The 16,900-nt window shown below is 57.8% G+C and overlaps 1 protein-coding gene across 4 annotated transcripts in view; it reads left to right on the forward strand.

Moving 5' to 3' along the window:
* Nucleotides 1-4,025: 4,025 nt before the first annotated feature.
* Nucleotides 4,026-16,900, forward strand: part of LOC135324208 (one cut domain family member 2-like) — a 35,737-nt gene continuing 22,862 nt past the window's right edge. For 3 of the 4 annotated variants that reach the window (XR_010385566.1, XR_010385565.1, XM_064499965.1), the window contains exon 1: nucleotides 4,026-5,210. Coding sequence is in view for 2 of the 4 variants with exons in the window: in XM_064499965.1 (XP_064356035.1) it covers nucleotides 4,040-5,210 (1,171 nt within the window). In the remaining 2 variants the exon portion in view is untranslated. Of the gene's footprint in view, nucleotides 5,211-8,878; nucleotides 11,292-16,900 lie in introns of those variants that run through there. The other variant, XM_064499966.1, reaches the window with a different exon arrangement.

Raw genomic sequence — 16,900 nt, forward strand, 5'->3', positions numbered from 1 at the left:
GATTCAAGGTGCTCCGTGACATCAGGGTGGCACGAGGGACTCGAGCGCAAAGGCCACCCCGGAGCAGCCAGGGCTGTCTCGGTGCCCCAGGGTTCCTCAGTTTGGGCTGAGACTCTGCTGTCCTTCCCGCATCCCGGAGAAGCATCTTCTGTGGGCAGGGCACAGCTTGCCATGGTCGAGGGCAGCCGAGTGTCTTTGGAAAAATCCCAGCTGAAGGCCCACTGAAATGAGCTTATTTCGAGCATGGCAGAATCAAGTAAGTATATATTCACCTAAACTTGTGAAAAAACATCCTATTATCCACCAATCTCAGGGTTCCTGCTGGATTCTGGAAGACACAAGTCTTAAACCCACAAGCGCAGATGCCACTGAAGGCGAAGTACCGCCCAAATTCATCAAATGGGGGGCTGCCCAGAGAGAGCTGAATGCAGATGGCTTTTCTGAAAGAAAAGGGGACCAATACACAATCAAGTAAATAGCTGGGTTCATTTTTTGTTCAACAAAAAGGTTGTATTTCATTGAAGTTATGAAATGTGTCAGGAGATTTTCGCAAACCTGTGGAGCTAAAATTCAAAGTCTGATTAATCTTAACTTTTAGATAGTTGCTCACATTCTCTAAGAGTGCCGGTACCTCCCAGGAATGGCGGAGGATGAGGTAGGTAAGTATATAAAAAAGTATGTTATGGTACCAGTTTATATTTTTGTTATACAGTTAGGGTTTGGTTTGTTTTAGCAAACAATTTCTGCTCCTTCTGAAAGCCTGGCTGAAATATTAAATTCCATTTTTCCTGGTGCTGTGGGGAGCGAAGACTATTCCCAGCATCACCAGGTCACATTCCCAGCTCGTTTTAGAGGCTGCAAGTTTCAAATCGAGCAATCGCCGCATAAAACATGAGCCCTTGGGTGCGTTAAGCAACGCTGCCGGGGTGAGGATGGGCCTCGAGAAGGGCAGGAACATGGTTTTGGCCAGAGGACCTCTGCGTGGTCCCAGCAAGGCTGGGGCTAGCGTGGGGGAGGCGTGAGGAGGAGGGGGACAGGGAGGAAGAGAGGAAGAGGGAGGCAGAGAAAGAGGGAGGAAAGGAAGAGAGGGAGGAAGAGGAAGAGATAAAAAAGGAAAGGGAAAAAGCGCGCAAGGAAGCCAGGGGACCTGGGTGCCCGGTCATCCCCCCTCCCTGCCCGCCCCCGCACCCGCACTGCCCACGCGCCTCGGGAGGGCTGTGCTCACCTCGCTCTTCCCAAAATCAACTGCAACTTTTGCCTTCCTTTAGGGAGGACAAAAAGATTTCACGCATAACTTGCCCTGAACAAAGGGACCTCACGCCAGGGCTTTCCTTTTCTTCGGCCTTTTATTTCCTTTCTCCTCTCTGCTGCGGGCTGCCAGCGGCAGGAGTGCCTGGGCTGAGGGGGAGAACTTAATTTTATACCCACACGGTCAGTGCCGAGAAACAGCTTGGGGAGCGCTGCGAGCCCCAGCGACCCGCGGGGACGGCAGCGAGGGATGGAGGGCTCGGTCAGCACAGAGCGCTGGGATCCACGGAGGAAAGCTGGCGGCAGGACGGGGTGTTACGGCACGCAGCGTCCGTGCAGGGACACTCGAGGTGCCCTGGAGAGGGGTCTGGTCACGAACGCCTTTTTGCCTAGGAAGAACACGCTTTGCACGCGCCTTGCATCGCACGCAGCACGCAGCACAAAGCACCACACACTGCCCTGCACCGCACACCGCACACCGCACACCGTGCACCGCATACCCCAAACCATGCACTGCACACCCTGCACCGCACACCCTGCACCGCGTACCATACACCGTGCATCGCACACCACACACCATGCACCACTCTCTACCTCAGCTCTTTGGGGAGTTTTTCTCGCCGATGTTCAATGCAGGCTGAACTCTCACTGATCCTATCAGAAAGGTGACGTTTTCTCCTGTTACCACAAAAAACCGGGGGTGTGACCTTTACAAAAACAAAGATGGTTATCGGGGCCCTAGATAAGAGCAGCAGAAAGCACAAGGACACACTTCTTGGCGTTGCGTCTCGCCGCGTTACTCATCCGAGCAGGGAGCAGGGGGCGGCGGAGGGGACGGCGCTGCCGGGAGCGGCCGGCACAGCCTGGCACGGCCCAGTCCCGCACACACAGGCACGGCCTGGCACGGCACGAGGGAGCCAGGCTGGCCGGCCCAGGCGTCCCACAGCAGGGGCCGTGGGCAGCACGGCCTGGCCAGAGCCGCAGGTGCCCCCTTGCCAGCTCCCTGCCCCGGCCCTGCCGCTCCCGGGGGCCCCGGTGTGTGTGTGTGCGAGTGTGTGTGTGTGTGAGTGCAGTCGGGGTGAGTGTGTTTGTGCAGGTGTCTGCGCTGGTGCACGTGCGAGCACGAGTGTGAGTCTGGGTGTGCACGTGTGTGTGCATGTGCACGTGAGTCTGTGCACGTGCGAGCATGAGTGTTTGCGAGTCCGACGGCGAGTGTATGCGTATGTGAGAGTGCAAGTGTGTGCGAGCCGGGGTGCACAGCTGTGTGTGCACGTGGACGCATGCATGTGAGCATGTGCAGGCCTGGGCGTGCAAGTGAGCGTGTGCATCTGCGCGCATTGAGCGTGCGAGTGCACGCGGGCCTGGGCGTGCAGGGCTGCGAGTCGGGGCGCGCAGGGGTGGGCATGCGAGCGTGTGCAAGGCCGCGTGTGCAGGTGGGGGTGTGCGTGCAGCGCCAGCGGCAGCGGAGAGGACGGAGACGGACTCACCCGGCACAGCTGCTCCTGCCAGGGAAGGGGACGCGGGGAGGTGTCGGGGCCGCGGACAGGCGCAGCTCAGCAGCCAGGCCGACGGCCAGCAACGCGCCAGATTAGCATGGGGTCCAGCGGCTCACAGATTCGGATCAATAGCCCCGCAATCACACGCCAGATGGTTTTGGCAAGGACAGAAATAAAGCAGTTCAGAGCACCTCGTAGTGATTACACCTTTTCGTGCTCCTCTGCTCAACCTGTTTGGAGCGGAGATGCGCTGCGGCACCGTGCAGGTGCGAGGAAGAGCAGAGCCCTCTGAAAACGGCTTTTCCTGGGAGGAGAAGCCCGTGCGTGTGCGTATCCATGAGTGCGAGAGTGTGTGTTGGTGTGAGGAGTCAGTGACAGGAATAACACTTGCATGGGGAGCTGGATTTTCTTCTGGTGACTATGGCAAACAACTTCCTATTTTCAGCTACCAGGACGCGCTTTGCCAAGCCGTAATTTCTCCCGCATTTAATCAATATTAAGCCCTGGTTTAAAAAAACCGACGAAACGGAAGAGCACGTAACGGAGATGCCGTTAGCGCAGGAGAGCGGTGCCGGGGGGGGGGGGGGGGGGCACGCTCGTCCCGGCGCTCCCCAACCCGGACGCGGCCAATTCACGGCCCGGCGGGAGCCGCGGAGCGAGGGGTCCGCGTGGGGCCCCACGCGCGCTTCCCGGCGGGCTCCCCGCAGCAGCTGGAGGCGGCAGGGGGGGCGGCGGGCGGGGCCCCCCCCCGCACGGCCCGCGGCAGCGGATCAAAGGGAAATAGGTCACGCTCCCGCGGCCGGGCCCGCCCCGCCCTCAATTACTGTCGCCGCCAACAAAGGCAACATCTGCGCGGCCCGGCCCGGCCTCCGCGGGGACGAGCGGGCCGCGGCCGGGGGGGGCCGGGGGGGGGGGGGCCGTGCGGCGGCGGCGGCGGCCCCGGGCCCGTGAGCGGCCGCGGCCCCGGCGCGGTGCCGCCCGCCCCGTCCCGTCCCGCCCCGTCCCGCCCCGCCGCGCCATTGGCGGCCCCGCGGCGCCCCCGCCCCCGCCGCCGCCGCCGCCGCCCGCCCCGTCGCGCCGCTCCGCCCCGCGGGGCGCGGCCGCGGTGCGCGCAGCGGCGGGCTCTGGACAGCTCCCGCGGCCCAAACAGACGGCGGAGGCGGCGGCGAGGGCGAGGACGTGGCGAGGGGCCGGCGCGGGCCCGGCTGAGCCGCCGCGGCGCCCCGCTGCCCGGCGCCAGGCCCGGCCGAGGCCCCGCCGCCGCCGCCGCCGCCGCCGCCGCCCCCATGGACTGAATGAAGAGCGCCGGCGGCGCCTACCGCTGCCCGCCCGGGGCGCCGGGGCCCTGCGCCATGAACCCCGAGCTGCCGCTGGAGCCGCTGGGCAGCCTGCACGGCGCCGGCCCCGAGCCCGAGCTCATGGGCAGCCCCAGCCCGCACCACGGCGGCCGCGCCGCGCCGCTCCGCGCCCCGCCGCCCCCGCCGCCGCCGCCGCCGCCGCCGCCCCCGCCGCAGGAGCTGGCGCCGGCGCCCGCGCGGCCGTCCATGGTGCCCAGCATGGCCTCGCTGCTGGACGGCGCCGCCGAGTACCGGCCCGAGCTCTCCATGCCGCTGCACCACGCCATGGCCATGCCCTGCGACTCCTCGCCGCCCGGCATGGGCATGAGCGGCACCTACACCACGCTGACGCCGCTGCAGCCGCTGCCGCCCATCTCCAGCGTCTCGGACAAGTTCCACCACCCGCACGCCCACCCGCACGCCCACCCCCACCACCACCACCACCACCACCAGCGCCTCGCCGGCAACGTCGGCGGCGGCTTCGCCCTCATGCGCGACGAGCGGGGGCTGCCCGCCATGAACAACCTCTACGGGCCCTACAAGGAGATGCCGGGCATGGGCCAGAGCCTCTCCCCGCTGGCCGCCGCGCCGCTGGGCAACGGCCTGGGCCCCCTCCACGGCGCCCAGCAGGGCCTGCACGGCTACGGGCCGCCGGGCCACGACAAGATGCTCAGCCCCAACTTCGAGGCCCACGGCGCCATGCTGGCCCGGGGGGACCAGCACCTGTCGCGCGGGCTGGGGACGCCCCCCGCCGCCGTCGTGTCCCACCTGAACGGCGTGCACCACCCCGGGCACCCGGGCCACGCGCCGGCGCACGGGCCCGGGCTGCCCCCCGGCCGGGAGCGGCCGCCCTCCTCGGCCGGCTCCCAGGTGAGCGGCTCGGGGCAGCTGGAGGAGATCAACACCAAGGAGGTGGCGCAGAGGATCACCGCCGAGCTGAAGCGCTACAGCATCCCGCAGGCCATCTTCGCCCAGAGGGTGCTGTGCCGTTCTCAGGGGACCCTCTCGGACTTGCTGCGGAACCCCAAGCCTTGGAGTAAACTGAAATCCGGCAGGGAGACCTTCAGGAGGATGTGGAAGTGGCTGCAGGAGCCCGAGTTCCAGAGGATGTCGGCCCTGAGGCTCGCCGGTAAGTCCCGCCGCCCGCGGGGCAGACCCGGCCCGCGGCCGCCCCCGCCCCGGGCGCCGCTTCCCCCCGGCCCGGCCCGCCGAGGGGCTCCCCGCCGGCGCGGCAGAGCAGCGCTGCGGGGCCGCTTCGCCCCCCGGCCGCCCCCGCCGCCCCGCCGCGCTCTTGCCTGCAGCCGTCGGAGCTGGCTCCCCCGGCGGGCGCCGGCCGCGGCCGCGGAGGCGTCGAGGGCCCCCACGGGCGGCTCTGCGCGGCCCTGCGCGGCTCTGCGCGGAGCGCCGCCTCCCGCCGCGGCCCGGCTCCCCCGAGCGCGGCCGCCGCTCCGCGCCCCTCCGCTCCCGGCATGGCGGCGGCGCAGAGCGGGCGGCCCGGGCGGCGGGGCCGGGGCGGGCGCGGAGGGGCGCGGAGCGGCGCGGAGGGGGGCGGCCCGCGGCCGCATTGTTCCGCGCGGAGCGGCGGGCGCCCCCTGGCGGGGCCGCGGGGCGCCGCAGCCTCTATTGTTCTGAAACGGCCCCAAAGCGGCGGCGGCGGCGCGGGGGGGGCGCGGGGGACCGGTGCTGCGGGGGGGGGGGGGGCCGGGGCGCAGGTCGGCCGGGCTTTAGCACCGCTGAGGCCGCCCGAAAGGGAAGGGGATGCTCGCAGAAACGCGCCCGCTGCAGTTTGCCTCGCTGTCCGATCGCAGGTTAATGCAGGACTTCGGGGACACCCAGTGCTTGTTTTCCAAGGTGCCCTTTAACGCAGCTGCCTCCCCCTTAGGATGAACCGTTTAGCTCGTGGGTATCTGTAGATAAAAGGTAAATAGGCGCTGTGTGGACAGGCACAAGCACAAATGTGGTGCGTGTGTGCGTCCGGCTTGGCTCTCCGCTGTGACAGCAACACGTCCGCAAGCGCCTTTCAGAAATTTAGGGATGTTTGCTCGGACAATTCCTTTATTTCCGTTCTTTCCCACCTGGGGCGATCGCTCCGTGCGGATCCTTCCCTAGCGGAGTCTCCACAGCAAGCAGCCTTCCCCGGGGTGTCTCCGCTCGGGGCCCCCTCCGCGGCCCGGGGCGCGGCGGAGCTGGCGGAGGGGAGCGGCGCGGGGCGGGGGCGTCCGTGCCCGAGCGGGACCCTTCCAGCGCCGCCCTCTCGCCCTTCCGCCACCCTCCCGTGCCGCCGCCGCCCCCGTGGCCGCCGCTCCCCGGTGCTGCCGGGGTTGTTCCGCCCCGTGGCGTGGGAAGTGCCCCGGGGGGGCAGAGCCCCGCTTTGCTTGGGGGGCCAAAAAAGCCCCCGCGGAAGCTGGGGCAGTTCCCCCCGCTTTGTCCCGAGCGGGGGGTTTCGCGCCTGTCGCTCTCCCTAACGATGCGGTTCGGAAAGACGGTGAGGCGAGAGGCAACTTCCAGCCTCTCCCCCCCTTCCCCGCTCCCTCTTCGAGCCAGTGGACGCGTGACACGGCCGGAGCGACTCGCGTGGGCCGCGGCGCTGCCCTGGGCAGGCAGCAGCAGCCGCTCCCGGGCAGGACGAGGACGAGGGGCGGCTCCGGGGCCCCCCCGGCTCGTCCGCGGCAGGAGGGTCCGGCCGGCCGTGGCGAGGCGGCTGCGGTCACGCCGCTGGCTTTCCTTGGGCCAAATACACGCGGGGAAGGCTGCGGATACACGGCCCGCCAGCGGCACCCCCGTGCTCGCACGCTGCTCGGCTGCGCCTTGCGCCGAGGCCAGAGCTCCCTTTCCGCCACGGGATGTTGTCTGTAACAACAAGTGCGCGAAGGACTCGGTGCCTCTCATAGCAGGCCGTTCCTCTCTCTCTTTTTTATCCTTTTCGAGTCGGGGATCGCTCTCCCTTCCGCGAAGTACTGCGTGAGGGGCAGCCGGGTGCAGGGGCTCTGCGTGCTGGGCAGCTCCAGCAGCCGGTGCGAAGGGGGCAGCGCGGGGGGAAGAGGGACCAGGAGCTGCCGATGGCCGCAGTCCCTGCCCGACCCGGGAGCGGAGACGCTGTGGGTCAAACAAGCACCAGCCTGGAGCCGCCAAACGCCTCACGGAGGCGGCTGGGGACTTTTCAAGGTGAAAGAGGCTTTGCACAGCCGCCCGGCTCCGCTGGCTTTCGCAGCAGCCCGGGGGGGCTGCCCGGGTGTGCAGCCCCTGCCAGGCCCCGGTTAGCCGGGGCCGGGGGAAGTAGGTCTTAAAGCACAGGGCTGCGGGGGGGGTTTTGTGCTCGTCTTGCAAATTCCTGCTGTCCTTTCCGACACCGCGGGTCGAGAGGGGACGGATATCGAGTCCTTTTACCTTTTCAGCCCAGTGCGGGTCTGGGGGTTTGTGCGCAGCAGGAGCGTCGCAGGGGCGGAAGGGGCTTTCGGTAGTTAAAAAAGGAAAGCGAAAAGGCGGCAGTAGCGGCTGCTGTGCGGGGAGCGAGCTTGCGATCCGCGCCGCGCACGGCCTGTGTGTTAACCGCGTTGTGTTGCCTCTGATGCAAGAGACCGCGCGTTAATTGTTTTCACCTTTGCGACAGCCATCGCTTATGGTCAGCTCTTCCTCCCCCCCGTCACACACCCCTTTAACCCCTGCTCCCCCCCCGAAACCCCAAACCCAGCGGTTTCCCTGCGATGGCGGCAGCGCGGGTCGGGGCTGCTCCGCGGCTCTGCGCGCACCGGCGGCCTCTGCAAGCGCCGGCGCCGCGGGCGCCCCTTCGCCGCGCCCCGGCAGTAAGGGCGGCTTGTGCCCCCGACGGCTGCCCCGGCCCCGGCCCCCCCCGCCGCGGGGCCGCCCTCCCTCCGGCGCCTTCCCCGCAGCCCCAGGCCGGTGCCGCCGCTCTGCTCCCGGCCTGCCGAGGCCGCGGTTGTGTCGCCTGCTCAAACAAACGTGTGCGTGGAGGGAAATCGATGCAGATGATGTTTAGAAGATTAAAAGAGCATTAATGCTGGCAACGAGGACATAAACGTGTGGACCCCGTTTCATTGATCTGGAACCTGATCCGGCTTCTTTCCAGTAATGCTGCCGGTGCTCTTCCTTCCCAGCACCTCGCTCCCTCCCCGCCGGCGCCGGCCCCTTCCCCTCCCGGGGCGCTGCGCACTGCGCACGGGTTGCGCCCGCCGCCGCGCCGAGCTGAGGCGCCCGAGCAGCGCCCCGCCGTGTTCCCGGGCACCGGGGGCTGCGCCCGGACTGCCGCGGGTTTGGGGCGGTGCTCTGGTACCCCTGCGCAGCTCCAGCCCGGTGTCGTTCGGGGCTGCGAGCGCCTACGGAGGCGGGGACCCCCCCGTCCCCCCCCCGGCCGCCGCGGTCCTCGCCCGGCGGCATCGATCCTCGCGGGGAGCGGGGAGGGGGAGTGGGAAAGACCTCCGTAAATTACCGTCCCTTCGGGAAATTGATTTTTTATTACCACGTGTGAATATGCAGCTTCATTGCCTCGATGTTTCCTTTCCCTTTATTCTCCCGCTTAAATCCCTCGGAGCGAAAGGAGCGAACCGAAAGTGCTGTCAGGTCGCTGAAAACCGTTTGCCCCTGTGCTCTTGCCGTAAGTTTTCCTCAAACGAAACGAAAATACACTGTCCTTTGAGAGAAAGCCTTTCTCTCCCCGTGGGAACTGTAGAAGAGGGAAGTGCTCATTATTTATTTTTTAAAGGACTGCTAAGTCCGTTGATCTTCTTCAGCCATTTCTGTACTAGAATTACTGACACCGCTTTCGGCGATTTTGTGCAGGATCGGAACATAAAACTGCAAGCAGCACTTGCCAGTTCCTGTGGAGGTGTAAGAAGCTCGTGCAGTTCAAATTTCAGATATTATCCTAATTTTAGCCGCTTACAGGAATACAGGCACTGCATTCTGTACACAGACTAGTAGATCACATCCGAATAATTTTTTACACAGATTTTTTAAACGTCCAAAATATGTCCTTATGTTAACGAATACATTGTTTGCTGAATGCTTTAAAGACACAAGGACAAAATATCATCCTTTGGCATAACCGTGCACATATACATGTCTTCAGAAATGTTCAGAGGGAAAGATAAAATATGCATTCAAATGAGTGCATGGGGGGCTACAGCAGCAACGAGCAAGGAGGAACCGCTAACAGCTGGAAGGATCTCCGTTAGCTGTAGGACCCTGCACAGCACATTGTAACAAAGGACCCCAATCTGCAGCAAGAGAAACCTCCGAGAATCTTCACCGGGAATGTCTGGCTTTGTTAAAGACTCCAACGATGCAGATGGAAACAGATGGAAACAGAAACATTTTTATTTCTGGAGAGCTGCTACCAATTTCAGATAAACATTCTCCTAAAAAAAAATAAATAAAATCTCACCAGTCTTCAGATTCTCACTGTTCCACAACTGTCACTTCACCACCCTCGGATTTCACCCCCGAAATCAAGTAAACATCCTCTTTCTGCGGCAGGGAAGACGCAACGTGAATCTGCGTGAGGCGACCGTGGGGCATACGGAAGAAACAGCACGAAACCAAATGAGGAGGACATATAAATAACATATTCTTATCTTTAACGAGGAGGGAGTGTGCGGCTACTGTCTCCATCCCCTTCGGAGACTGTGCTGTCGGTGCGCCGGGGACTGGCAAGGCCCGGTGAGGCCCGAGGGAGCAGCCTGCTCGGGCGGCCGCTCCTGCCGTGGCCGGGCCACCTGACAGGGGGCTGGTGGTCCCCGTGGGTGAGGCGGCCCAGGCCACAGCACGGGTCCGCTGCCCACACCAGCTCACCGATCTGCGTGTGGAGAGGAGCACTAATTCTGTGGAAAGAGGAGCCCTCTATTGTTTTACGCAGGGCCAGGGAAACCTTTCACATTGATCTTATTGATCCAGTCCTCCCCATTACGGAAACCGCATAGTTAAAGACCCCCGCTCAATAGATTTACCCTTCATGCTTGCAGTACTCTTTTAAGTGGTCTCAGCCGAAGTAGCTGGATGGCTTTAAACCTGGGATCCAAACAAAAGGCGAGGTAGAGAAAGACTTTGCTCCAGGAACCTTGCTGAATTCGTGGTAGGTGTTTGGGACAAGGGCAGGCAAAGTCAAGGGGTAAAATGCTTCCCCCATGGTATGCTCAGCTCTCTCCAAAAAGGTTCATTTCCCGATTGCCCACTGTAGGTTTCCAGCACTGCTGGGCCTGGGCCCAAACCTGCGCAGTACTCGCGGCCCTTCTGGCAGAGCAGGCCTCGGGGAGTCAAACGGCGTTAGCAGAATTGTCCTGTCGGGTCGGGCGAGCTGGGGGTGGCTCCGAGAGCCAGCAGGGCAGCAAGGCGGGTGGGACCGCCATTCCCCAAGGGGCTGCGCTGGCCTGGGGACGGCCAGAGGCTCTGGCAGCAGCAATCTGCCCACTGCACACTCCCCCCCCCCGACTCTGTGACCTTGTAACTGCAAATACGGAAGCATTTCTATAAAATCTTTATTTGCTCCAGCCGCAGTAGGGCAGTCCCTAAATTTCTGCCAGGATGAGAAATATTAATGATCCCTAGGTGAGTCAATGTATTTATCTGCTCAGTGAGTTCAAAGGGCAGAGTTCAACTGTGGTTCAGGTTAATTGAACACGAAACCATGTCCTAATGCCTGTGTTGCCTGCAAAGTACTAAACCTCAGAATATTATCAGTTGGAAGGTGCACCAAATCTGTAGTAAGCAAACACAGGAAGAATGCAATTAAAATAACTTTCGTGCTGTAATCTTTTGTAAGCTACCAAGCACAACCAGGTTCTGAAACTTCAGGTAGAGACCTCTGGGATAGAAGAAGCATTTTCTCACCCAATAATACAGTTCTTACTGAATAATACAGGCCTCACTGACCTGTAGAGCAACTTCTGCAGTTTACGCTGAGAATCAGTCTTAGAGTAACATGCTCCTATCAGAGCAGAGCAAAACATTTGTTTACACAATCAGGTTTTGCCTCATGCTCGTTTAACCCCATCAAAATTATTTACTGCTTTGAAAAGTCAAAGGTTACAACTGGCCCTACTGTACAAACAATGACAGTTTGAAAGTAAAGCAAAAGACAGTCAGCTAATCCTGTGCTTTGCAGATATCTTATTATTTTTCTGGGCTGATCAGCAAAATGCTTGCGTTGCTTGTTTACATTTCCTGATTGCTGAATCACGTTATTGATGATTAAACATTTTCGTACCAAAACACCATCAATGATTCATTTGTGCAAAACACACATACTGACCTCTTTGTATCTGTATCCCTTTGATCGCTGCGCATTTCAGCAGTGCTGCCTGGGCCAGCGCAGCTCCTATTTGGAGCCTGCCCAGCGGAGGGATGGGAGGGCCTTGCCGCTCCAGCCCTGCCGCCCCCAGCCCCGGCCCCGGCCGCACTGGCCTCAAATGCCCCCTGCCGCCAGCTGCCCGCGGGCCGTGCCAGGGCACAGCTGCACAGCCTGGCCACACAGGGCCGTGGAGCATCCTCCAGGGAGATGCATCCAGCCCAGGCCCTGGAAGCCAGGTCTGGTTTAACAGGAGCTTACTAGAGGCTGCATCCTGGGCTCCTGCACGGAAATCTTGGCCGTGTTCCTAATGTTTGCTCATTGCAAGTGCTAGAAAAATGCACACTGTCCTATTCTGCTTCTTACACCACCCCCTCACCTTAGCTTGATCTTTGTTCTGCATTGCGTTACAGGCTACAGTTAACATCTGCCGTGCGTGGTCTTCTCTCTTCTTCATGTGTCCAGGCGGCATAGGAGAGGTCTCTCTGCAGCTCTCGCAACTGCACCCACGGGGCATGGGCAGGCACTGGCACCTGTCATGGAGGGCCCGGCCCGGGCCTGGAGGCAGTTGCAGTGGGAGACAGTCCCTCCGGTGCAGCCAAGCTCTTCTCCCTCTTCTCCTGGAGGAAGATGCAGCTGCTGCAGGGCAGTGCTGATCTGTGCCATACTGCGCTGTTTCATGGGCTGCTGTGCACTGCCTGCTATCTTGTAAACCCCTTTGCCGCGGTGCACTGGAGGATAGTTCAGCTGTGGCCTCTGTGCAAAAAGTGCAGTAGGAAGTTCAGCAGGATGCTTTTCATGCTGGAAGGAAGAGAAGTAGTGGCAGGTAGAGAAATGGGCGCTGCTGAAGCCAATGCGTTTAGAAAAGCCGACCTCTGTGGAAGGAAAGGAGAGCGGGTGCTCGGCAGAGCCCGGCGTCCGAGGGCCCTGCCGTGGCGAGCGGGGCAGCCCAGTGGCACGAGCCGCCGCGCGGACCATCAGCACCAGGGACAGCGCCGCAGCACCGGGGACTTCAGCACCGGGGACAGCGCCGCAGCGCGCCATCAGCACCAGGGACAGCCTCGCCACTCTCCGGGCTTCAGCACCAGGGACAGCGCCGCCGCCGCCCACCTGACCCCGGAAACCAGCAGGCCCCTAATTAGCGGTTAATTAGACACCTTCAGCGCTAGGAAGAGTCCTCTGGCTGAGATTTGCTTATACTGTAGATGATCGCTGAGGGAATCCTACTTTACAGGTGGATTGTTGTCATCTGTGTGGCCTCTGTCTGTCAGGATTCTAACTACATTTTCTTTCTGCCCATTTTGGAGGCGATTTTGTCACCCGTAGGTACAGCTGAAAATTAAGGCATAATAACATCTATATTAAGTACATTAAATATATATATATATAAAACACTATTTCTTAAGGTTGAACTAAATATGCAGGAATCTTTAGATTCTTTGAAAGGTGTTTAGTGGCTTAAAATATTAGTACTCTCTTCAGATATAGATTAGTGGTTATGTTTGAACGATCCATGCAATAAATTGTGGTGCTATATGATAAATCATATTTCTCGTGTATCAACGTTCTAAAATAATATCCATTCTGATATTTTGGCTCCACACTGTTCCCAAAGACACTGGAGATATTTCTGCTCTGCATATATTCAAACAGCATTTTTGTTAAGCAACCATTTTTATCAGTTCTTGATTGGTTGATAGAGATAAATCTGACCCCACTTATTATTAAATGCATCTCTATTTTTCTTCCTCTACTTCTGTTTTAAGAAACAGTCTATCAGTATATATTACTCATTTGGAGGTTTTCTGATCTCTGTTCTTTACTATTCCCATATTAGATTTTTTAGCATCCCATATTTTTTCCTAATCTCTCACCATTTGTACAGAAATTTCTGAAATTCAAATGCTCTTCTGCATTTGAAAACTGACAGAATTTTATCTGTGACAATGATCTTGTAAAGGAGAGAACATTTTTGCCAAAAGGATTATTTTCCAATAACTCAAATCCTCTTTCTTCCCTTGCACATTATAGGGGCATTTTGACTCGAGCTTTGCACTTCTTTTTTCTGCACCATGCTCCCAGTTGGTCATCCTTAATACCTTTTCTTGTATTAAGCACAAAACTTTGTACTAGATGTTCCTGCCATCCACCAATTGCAAGTTACTTTTTCATCCCTTCCAGCTAGGCATTACTCAGCTGTGGCAAGCTTCTTGCCAGTATCCCGACACATCTGTTCTCAGTATTCCCAGCCCTAAATGTAGCAGACTCCTTGCATCAGAGAAGCTCCTATGTGGCTGCCTTCAGAGTGGAAACAGGGCTCTGCCGGTATATGGAGGATTAATTAAATATGGAAAACAGGGCTGAAAAAGACCTTGAGACATCACCTGTCCTGACAGCCTAACCCGTTCTTCTGTGATGGGGATTTCACAGGCAATCTTTTCCAAAGCTTAGCTATCCTTACAGGTATACAAATATCCTTAATGACTAACCTTAATCTCCATTTTTGTCATTTAAATCCTTTACTTCTCATCTTATCCTCACTAGGCACAGCAAAAAATAGCTATTCCTTTTCTTCTGAAAGCAATCTGTTTGTATTTAAGATGGCTATCATGTCTTCTGTCTTCTCTAGACAAAGCTCCATCATACTTTGGAGATGAATAGGCAGAGAAAAAAAATGTCTCAGCGGGACAGACAGTACCTTTTTCCAAGGTAAAAGATCTTGTATGCAGTCCCAGTCTTGCAGGCTTTTTCATAAAAGACTCACTGATTTGTAGAGGCTTTTTGTATGTAGAAATCATACAAATTAGACTAATCTCAAATGGGCACAGAGATAAGATCAACAAGACAACTCACTCATTGTAGGTAGAAAGGCAATCAAAAAAGAAAATGGAGTGTTTGGGGTTTGTTTCGTGTTTTTTTGAACTATAAAATCAAACTACTGCATTATGAAAAAAGGGGGCACAAAACACTGGTAAATGCTCCACAGAGGAATTATTAGGCAAGCAATAGAGGCTGGCAGTTTCCCAAAACACAAATTGTCTCTGGGACCAAAATATGTCTAAGTGAGCAGGGAACATATGTATAAGCAGTGGTGATTTTCCAGCAGATCTCATTTTGTCATAATGGGGATTTAAAAGTGAAGGCTCATACTGAGGCATTAAGCTTTGGCAAGCAGCACATAGCTGAAGAGGATAAAGGAAGAACATAAGGAAGTCTTCCTCAGAGAGACCATTCCCCTCTTCTCCCACACATCTTCTTCACTGCTTTCCTTCTCCTCTGCGTGTATCATGCCGACTCGTTCACATATCTGATGAAGAGAGATGGCTGCTTTCCTGGGCAGCCAGTGCCACCATACGAGCGTCCTTCCTCCAGCCACCTTGGCGAGGACTGCTGGCACGATGGCGCTGCGTCAGCCCTCACTGCAGGCTACCAACACGAAAAGGCTCACACTGGCTTTTGTGGTCCCTGGGGATGAGATGTGAGCTTCCAGGGCTTTCCCTCAGTCCTTCTGGCGTCTTTAGTGCCACATTTTTCCGTCATCATGCACAGATCCTGGCAGAGCACAGCGCCTTGGTTCTCCTCTCACATCCAGCCCTGACCATGCACCTCCAGAGAGGTGTTGTGGGGGGCCACGGGGCGCACGGACCCATCGCAGGAGCCACACTCGGTGCGTGCCTAGCTCGCATCCACTGGAGTAGTGTGAACACTACCTGACGCAGCTGCCGTCACCCACACAACCCGATGAAGAGACATCCCCTTCTCCCCTCCCCCAGCGCAGTGGAAGCCCCTGCACTGAGGACATGGGGGACCCACAGCCTCCTCTGCCTGAAGGAGTTCACTCGCGTTGCTCGCCTTCACCCAGAAATGGTTCTGAGAGCAGAGAGGGCAACACAGAACTCACTTCCCCAGACAAGTGTCGAGGGTGTTGCTCCTTTCCTCTCTTGTTCTTCATAATTGCACCCGATCAGTAATAATTGCAAATAAATCATGATTTCCTGCTTTCTTTTGTAAGACAGGATTTCTGAAAGAAATGTGGTTTTGGAGGCAGAGAGCAAGAAGCCAGGAGGTCTGTACTTTCCCTGTAGCTTGCAAGTAGGACCCAGGGGGCTCAGCTCAAGACTGACGTGTAAGTACAAGGTGACATGAGGGGACTGCAGCATGGGAGTGTGCACAGTCAGCGTACCGACAGGAAAGCAGCTTGAAGTAATTGGTAGAAAATACTAAAGACAAGATATTTCAAATTCAAATCCTCCCTAAGATTTGAGACTCTCATTCAGTGCTTACTCACCTCCCCCTTTTTAAATTCCCTCTCCTGTCTTGGAAAAGATGCCTACCTACTTTTATTTCTGCAAGTGGAGAAAGTCACTGCTGTGTTGTCGTACTTGAGAGGATGTGATGGTGAACCACTCTCGCAGATGCAACTACAACAGGCAGAGCTCTCAGCGTGGGGAAGGTCCAGTGTCAGTTCTGTGCTCTGACGAAGGGAAGATAAATCCACCTTACAGAAAAGTGTTATAGTTCAGCTGGAAACTATTTGGGGATTCAAAAGGGAGAATCTTCAGAACAAGAGAAAACATAAATCTCTCAGGTGTTAGAAGTGAAGGAGAGTCGCTGAGTGTCGTTCCAAGTGTTCAACATTTCGCTTTTACTGGATGGAGTACCTGAGCTGTGCTGCGTTTTACACTGTTTCTCCCCTGCAGAGTGCCAAAGCGGTGGTAGAAAACAACCCAGCTTAAATCCCTGCTTTCAGGGACCTACCTCAGCCATGGGCTACCTTATCCTTCTTGATTTCCCCCTGATCTCTTCCATGTCAACCCTCTTCTCTTCCCGTGGGAAGTGCTCCAATGACTGGTTTTCACGACTAATCGTAAATCCTTTTATCCTCAGAAGTATGGAGCTGGTGGCAGGATTTGTTCAGGCCTGTGGGCCCAGTGGGGCTAAAGGGGATTCTGCTGCGCCTTCGACACAAGTCCTGGTGGTCTAGCAGAACGGCACATCGGAGTGGCACACTGGGTGACAGCACTCATCGTAGCCAGGGCGGGTTGGGGGGGGGGGGTACATTTAAATGCTTTCTCTTTTGGCAGTTTATGTCAGCTTGTATTTCTCAAAGCAGTTTGGACTCCAAAATGGCACAAGTGTATTTTGGCTTGTCAACAAGGATTATGCAATTATGCAAGATGCATGTGTCTGTCTGCCTTTGTGGCCTCCCCCCGCCTCTCCTCGCAATGTCATTTGGACCCTGTGGTCAACATGAGCCTAATTTCACACTGAGCTGGAGGTCTCAAAGATAACTATGGGGGGGGGGGGGGGTCTACCCATTTTTGTGGAAACAGGAGGCTGTGTAGAGAAATAAGACCTCATAAGTGCTTGAGCTGAAACGAAGCTATGACATGAGTTTGCACCATGTTAGATGATGATTGCACCTGGAAAGAGAGCTTATAAATGTCCCAGCTGTTGAAAAAGGTACATTAAGAACACATAAACAGCTCTGAACCACAAGTCTGTTGGAAATCAGGGCT

This window comes from Dromaius novaehollandiae, chromosome W (genome assembly GCF_036370855.1).
Source record: "Dromaius novaehollandiae isolate bDroNov1 chromosome W, bDroNov1.hap1, whole genome shotgun sequence".
Taxonomy (NCBI): domain Eukaryota; kingdom Metazoa; phylum Chordata; class Aves; order Casuariiformes; family Dromaiidae; genus Dromaius; species Dromaius novaehollandiae.